General features: G+C 40.4%; 1 protein-coding gene across 1 annotated transcript; it reads left to right on the top strand.

The window, feature by feature from the left end:
- Positions 1-457: 457 nt before the first annotated feature.
- On the top strand, positions 458-7,098 carry LOC140426431 (prostaglandin G/H synthase 2-like). The gene is made up of 10 exons (XM_072511220.1): positions 458-650; positions 1,121-1,237; positions 1,342-1,485; positions 2,007-2,150; positions 2,514-2,695; positions 2,875-2,958; positions 3,096-3,342; positions 3,512-3,798; positions 4,112-4,259; positions 5,153-7,098. Exons 1-10 carry the CDS (start codon positions 578-580, stop codon positions 5,569-5,571), a joined length of 1,845 nt encoding a protein of 614 aa, XP_072367321.1. The 5' UTR covers positions 458-577; the 3' UTR covers positions 5,572-7,098.
- The last annotated feature ends 341 nt before the right edge of the window (positions 7,099-7,439 follow it).

The following is a 7,439-nucleotide window of genomic DNA, read 5'->3' as shown; positions in this document are numbered from 1 at the left end:
CCTCAGAATCGCGGGGGTGCCGGAGAATCGCCATTTTGGGTATCTCTGGCGATTCTGCGGCCCGTGAAACTCGACCGGCCTGTTCCCGTCGCTTGGGAGAATCGCGGGAGGGCGTTGGACCGGCGTCCCCGGAAATTTTGGCGGCCCAGGCGATTCTCCCAACCGGCGTGGGAGTGGAGAATCGCGCTCACTGTTCCCAGAGGCAGAGCTCACAAGGGGAGACATATTGAGGTGGTTGGCAAAAAGGGGCAGAGACCAGGAGATGACCCCCCTCCCCCCCCCCCCTTTTTGTTTGGATGCACAGTGAGTTGTTGGGATCTGGAATGCACGGCGTGAAAGTTTGTTACAAGTTCAATAGTAACTTCGGCTGTTAAGAGAAATACTGGAAGTGAAAAATTGGCATGTCCGGGAGGAAACAGCAGAGGGCTGAGTGAGAGTGAAGGGCTGGCTTTCATCGACGCTATTCCGATGCAAAGACGTCAGGTTTTCTGACTCATGTAGGAAGAGAGCAGAGTTTAAAAAAGCGGACGAGAGAGTCGGTGAGCAGATTCAGAAGAGACTTCAAACGAGAAGCACGATGTTTGGAAAACTGAACACCCGGGTCACGTTTATGCTGCTTCTCACTGGGATCGTATCTCTCAGCCAAGCAGGTATGGAGAAAGCTGGCAGAACTGGATCCCTCTCAGAGAGTTCATCCAGGCTGCAGGCAGGGGAATGGGGGGAAGCGACAGTGTGGCTAGTTAGTGTGCAGAGCTGGGAAATGAGGTCTCCTGCACCCACACCTCAGCTAAAGAAATGAAATAAAGCCAAAGATTTATTTCAGAATTTCTTGCAGAAATATTAAAGAGAACTGGGTTTTTAGACATGATTCTGATCTTTAGCAGGTTGTGGTATGAGCAAGAGTTAGGTCTCAATGAAGCACACAGTAATGGTAACTGTCTTTAACTCGAGAATGACTACGAATAGAAATACATTTTAATGACTCTCAGTGTTATTTGCCGGGTTTTCATCTTCAATGGAGATTAGCCGCGGCCCAATGTAGCGTGTGAGAAACACAAGCATGTTCACAACCGCCTGTAAATTAATCTGTGAGCCTGACCTCTGGGTCTTTTCCTCCTAGCTAACCCTTGCTGCTCCAATCCCTGCCAGAACCGGGGAGTTTGCACCTCTGTTGGGACCGACGCTTACGAATGCGACTGCACTCGAACTGGATTTTCCGGCGTGGACTGCGCCAAACGTAAGTTGCATCTAGGCTGAACGTTGTTTGTTTATTGTACTCTGTTCACATTTCTGACAACCCCTAACAGCCATCTCCTGAAATTCCCTCTTCTTCTTCTTCAGCCGAGTTCTGGACCTGGGTGAAAATGAGCCTGAAACCGACCCCTAACACAGTCCATCACATCCTGACCCACTATCCAGGAATTTGGGATTTAGTTAATCAGATCCCTTTCTTACGGGACAGAATCATGCGTTACGTCTTAACGTGTAAGTATGATGGACCCATGCTTATGTCTTTTATTTGAGCATCTTAAACCATTCTAAACACAAACTGACATCATTAAACATGGAGATTAAATGTTAGTGTTTTTTATTCGTTTACGGGGTGTGGGCAAGACCATATTGTCCCATCATAATTGTCCTTGAATCACTCTAGTCCATGTGGCCAGTTTTGGGAAGTTGCAAAGGACAGTCATGAAATAGTGCAGGGTAAGAATTCCTTCGGGTGCTATGTATTGAAGATATGGTAAATGCATTTGTGAAAGTTTGGCATGTTCTGTCTTGTTGGAAAAGTAAATGTGTTTATGATTTTGCCAGAAGTAGTTAGGTGACAGGTAAATCATCTGATTTGTGATGTTGCTACACAGGCTGAGTGAAGGAATTCTCACCTTGTGCTTCAGAATGGTACTCATTCCACATGATTTAAGGACTACATATATATTGTTTCTGATTGTGATTTTGAAATGTGGGATCTAAATATCAACACAATTTTTTCCTTCCCCCTATAGCCAGATCAAACTTGATTGACAGCCCCCCTACCTACAATGCAGCATATCACTACAAGAGCTGGGAGGCTTACGCCAATATCTCCTATTACACCAGAACTCTCCCTCCAACTCCTGAAGACTGCCCAACTCCAATGGGAGTAGTTGGTGAGTTAATAGCATGAGAAACTCTACTGTTACCACATCCTCTCTTTTAGGGGCTGTATAGTCTACACCGGCTCCTATCTCTTATGCTTGACCAGAGCCCTTGCAGTAAATAAACAACACAGTCGATATTGAATGTCGCTTATATGCGGAAAATATTTTTTAGGGTGGGGGTGCCTTTATCCCTATTTCTTCCATTGATACGGATACAGTAAAATGGCTTTTATTTGGTGTAGGTTTGGAGTAGTGTACTGACTTTGCATGAAAGATTAGTTATTCAAATCCAATCCATATTACTGCTGAGGTTAAGGAAGGAACAACACCACTATACAATTTTTAAAGATATACATTTATCTTCACTCACAGGAAAGAAAACACTGCCTGATCCCAAGTATTTAGCTGAGAGATTCCTCGTGAGGAAGACATTTGTGCCTGATCCCCAAAGGACCAATATGATGTTTGCCTTCTTTGCTCAGCATTTCACCCACCAGTTTTTTAAGACTGACCAGAATCGAGGCCCTGCATTTACCAAGGGTTTGGGACATGGTGTAAGTACAAATCATGCTTTTCAACAAGGATTTACTAATTGTGAGCATATAAAAAATAACCCATCATTATACTTGCTTTTTAGAAATTGATGTTTCAAGTTTAAAAACATACTATTCTAAAATCAATTATTTCCAAAATTGTGTACCTACTTATGTTTTATATTCTTTGCATTGTGCAGGTTGACCTGAGCCATATTTATGGAGAAACTTTGGACAGACAGCACAAACTGAGACTATTTACAGATGGAAAACTGAAGTATCAGGTAAGCTTTAAGCTGAATTTGTTTTCATGTATTTTAATAGAACAGCAATATTTGCCTGTTCAATGTCCAAGTATCTTTGATGTATTTTGCAGTATTTCAATGTGAAATCTTATCTAATCCACAAAAATTAATCGCAGGTTCACAATGGAGAAGTCTACCCTCCCACTGTTAAGGATGCCAGAGTAGAGATGACTTACCCTCCGCACATCCCAGAACACTTGCGGTTTGCTGTGGGACAAGAATTCTTTGGACTGGTTCCAGGGTTGATGATGTATGCGACAATATGGTTGCGGGAACACAACCGCGTCTGTGATGTGTTGAAAGTGGAGCACCCTGATTGGGACGATGAACGGCTTTTTCAGACAACCAGACTTATACTGATAGGTGAGTGGACCCAGCTGCCACCTAAAATAGCTCCCGATCCTTTAAACCAACCTATACTAAGATGCGGATATTCATAGAACTGCACAATTTTGCCTTTCAGTTTGAAAAAATAAAAGTTTCGGCATAAAACTTGCTGTTTTAAAATACATCCAAACTATCTTTTTAACAGGGGAGACCATCAAAATTGTAATTGAAGATTATGTGCAACACCTGAGCGGTTATCACTTCAAGCTGAAATTTGACCCAGAATTGCTCTTCGACCAACAATTCCAATACAGTAACCGGATTGCATCAGAGTTCAACACCCTCTACCATTGGCATCCCCTCATGCCAGATACGTTCAACATCCAAGATAGAGAATACGGTTACCATGAATTCCTCTTCAATAACTCAGTGTTGCTGGAACATGGCATCTCCAACATGGTGGCCTCATTCACCAGGCAGATCGCTGGCAGGGTAAGAGTCAGGTCATGGTGTAAAAGAAAGAAGTAATTTCTGCTGCAATAATGAAGTCGATTTTAGCACTTGAACTACTGGTGTCAAATGTATATACTCCATGTTGTAAACAATATAGTGCAGTTAATATTGGCTTTGCTTCACCTTCCAATTCTCTAATTCAGTAATCATAGAAACTTTACAAAATGCACCTTTAATTAAAAAGTAGTATTTTCCACAATATTCATAAAGAAAACAAAATCCTTCACATTATTAAGCAGTGAAACTGTTAGATTCATGTGACTTTTAAACTAATGATCCTGTTTTTTTACAGGTTGCTGGGGGCAGAAATATGAATGCAGCATTGATTAAAGTGGCTATCTCTGCTATTGAGCATACTCGACAGATGCGTTACAAATCTCTGAATGAATATAGGAAACGCTTCTTAATGAAACCTTATGCATCTTTTGAAGAGCTTACAGGTACAGTTTTTAATCTGTAAATTGAATTCAGATAATATTTGATGCAATTCAAATGGAACTAAACAGGGTAAAGGTCAATTAGCAGGCTATTCTTTTATTATAAACTCTGGGACCCAATCTAGCTCAGACTGAGTTTGAAAGCACCCTCTCTGATGCCATGCTATTGTGCAGCATTGAACATTCTTAACCCAATTACAACCAAACTTTTTAAAATGTATGTATGCATCTGCCACACAACAATAATTGGTACTAAATTGGCAAACTCTTCCAGGATCAAAATGGTGTGATATGACACCATATCAAAATGGTGTGATATGACATCCTTCTGAAATTGGGAGTTCAGGTAAAATCCTGGAGCATTGTAGATAAACCTTTACTCTGCTGCTGATTTGTGCAAAACCTGATCTGTGAGTATTTAATGCTGAGGACACAACTGGAACATATTCCACCGTCCACTACTAACATCTCTCATTCTCATGACCAGGAAACAAATTTCAGGTGGCAGTAAACTCTACCATTTTGTGGATAAACACACTTCCCAATGCCATGATTCCTCCGACAAATTTCTCAGTTCATAGTTCACCTGCCTAGGGGGTAGAGTGTTCCATTTTTTTCAAGGGATGAGATGCATCACCAAGACGACAATATTACTTTGCCTCTGCTTGTTGATCGCATTAAAGATAGAGTAGTGCTCATCTGAGATTGTAGAGCTATCCTCAAAAACCAACATAATACAGATTGCCCCTTGCTGATGAGAATGCCTGATATCTAAAATGTGCTAACTTAAGTTTGTTCAGAATATGCATAAATCTTTTCCATTATTGCATTTAGACTAAGTTTATACATTTGTAGTATTTGTTGTAGTTCATTGCAATATCTTCTTCATATTACAGGAGAAAAAGAGATGGCAGCTGAGCTGAGAGAACTTTACGGGGATATTGATGCAATAGAGATGTATCCTGCTATGATGATAGAAAAACCAAGACCTGGAGCCATATTTGGAGAAACAATGGTTGAGATGGGGGCTCCTTTCTCTTTGAAGGGTTTAATGGGGAACGTCATTTGCTCCCCAGAATATTGGAAACCTAGTACCTTTGGTGGGAAAGTTGGTTTTAACATTGTGAACACTGCAACACTAAGCAAGTTGGTCTGCAACAATGTCAAAGGGCCATGCCCTGTGGTTTCGTTCAGTGTTCCTGAATCTATACCCAACAAACAGGGCTCGATCAGTCGCAAATCTTCCAGTTCAGGTTTGGACAATGTTAATCCACAGGGACATGCGTTATTGAAAGAGCAATCAACAGAACTTTAAAATGCTTATTTTTAATTGGATGAACGCTTTATAAAAAATGCTAGAATAATGATGGAGATACTACAACTGGTTTCTTTAACCTGGGTTGGGGAGGCAGGAAGAACGTATTGATTCCTCTCTTTAGCAGCCCCATGAATCAATTTGGATTGCTCGTGAGGGCATTTTATTTTGAGTGTCCTGAAGAAATTTTCTATGCAAATGCTCCCCGATTCCAAATGACACAAATGCACAATGGCAGAATATTTCTCCATTTCCCATTATCCCCCACTACTGAAGTTCTGGCTGAATGTTCTTCAGCACAGCAACCATTGTGCATCATGAACTATTTGATCATCTCAGCCTATTGTTCTCCATGCAACCGTTAGCTCTCATTCTAATCAGGCATTTTGGATTCCTTTCCTGCTAATCTCTAGTTGCGCATGAGATTTGTTAATTTCAAAGACTCATCCTCCGATTCAGATAGAACAGCACTGCAATTGGACCTAATATCTTTGTTCTAAGTAGAGGAGGATCAACTACCACTCTCGCGCCTGCTAACTGGTCAGTGACCCTTGCAGAAAGCGCGCATTTGTGGATATCTGGTGAGAATGGCATCAGTTTCGGCCATAATTGCTCACAAGCATTTACTGTATTAGCTTATACACAGTGCCACCAAGACCCATGGAACTGTGCTTCAGCATAAATCACCAACATCAACACCAAATGGGTGGAAAACTGATTATCTCAAAATGGCTCTTAAATAACTTCCCGTATTTAGTATTATTTATTTTAAACTTATTTATTGTCTAACATTTTTAATTATTATCTGAAACTACTTATTTATTTATGGAGGAACAAATGCAGTTTTATATAAATATTTTTTTGATGCAAAGGAACAATGGCTCAGGAATTATTGTTCTTGCCTTCTGAAGTTATATGTTATTAATTATTAAAGTAGCTGGAAATTGCACAATGAAAATTCCAAATTGGGTGTTTTCCTAATTATGGATTTGCCCTGGAAAGGCAAAAATCATTGCATTCTCCAATTGTAGTCTGGTGGAGTTTTATTTTGTGAGGTGATTCGTAAATTGATTTTTCTACTTAGTTGATCATATATGTGTCGAGACTGTACGACGTATGTCGCTTTTTTTTTAGAGAAAAGCTTTGCTGTTGTGCAGCAAACCTGTGACCGGAAAATACGTGGTAGCACAATGCAAGCGCTTTCTCGTGTATACATGAGAATTCACTTTCAGAAGCAGCTACAGTAACTAATCCGGAATTAATGTTAGCAATAAGATAAGAAATGGTTCAGACCTTGATGCTGGAATGATGCACTGTTAACCTCTGCCAGCTCACTTGATTATTGCAAACCACTGTAATTAAGCATTACTGTATGTTCTAGAACACTTCCAGCCATTACAAGGTGTTCTTTCTGTAAAGAAAAAAAGTCCTGTTGACAGGCTGCACTTTATAAATAATATTTTCTTTTGTACTTTTTGGAAAAAGAAACTTGGTGAATGTCAAACTAATAAAACCAAATTAAAACAATGACTTGGTATCAGTGTGGTTTAAACGTCAATCTTAGGACAGCTCCATTGTGCTAGGTGTTTCTTGACTTTGTTCAAGGTGTATGGAAGAAACACGGTGGCATTTATTGCCAGAGATGAGGAGGACCAGTTGAAATATTAATTGTCAAATCGAAGCAGAATGCACCAGCAAGCCAACTTTCCCAGTCTTACATTTAATTAAAAGAGGAGATAATGCCAGAGGACTAATGGATAGCAAACACTGTTTCTAGGAAGGTAGAACAAAACCTGGGAACTGTGGACCAATCAGCTTAACATCAGCAATGGGAAAAATACTAGAATATACACTAAGTGATAGAAGAG

This window comes from Scyliorhinus torazame, chromosome 7 (genome assembly GCF_047496885.1).
Source record: "Scyliorhinus torazame isolate Kashiwa2021f chromosome 7, sScyTor2.1, whole genome shotgun sequence".
Classification (NCBI taxonomy): Eukaryota; Metazoa; Chordata; class Chondrichthyes; order Carcharhiniformes; family Scyliorhinidae; genus Scyliorhinus; species Scyliorhinus torazame.
This window is presented reverse-complemented; position numbering and strand designations above follow the sequence as displayed.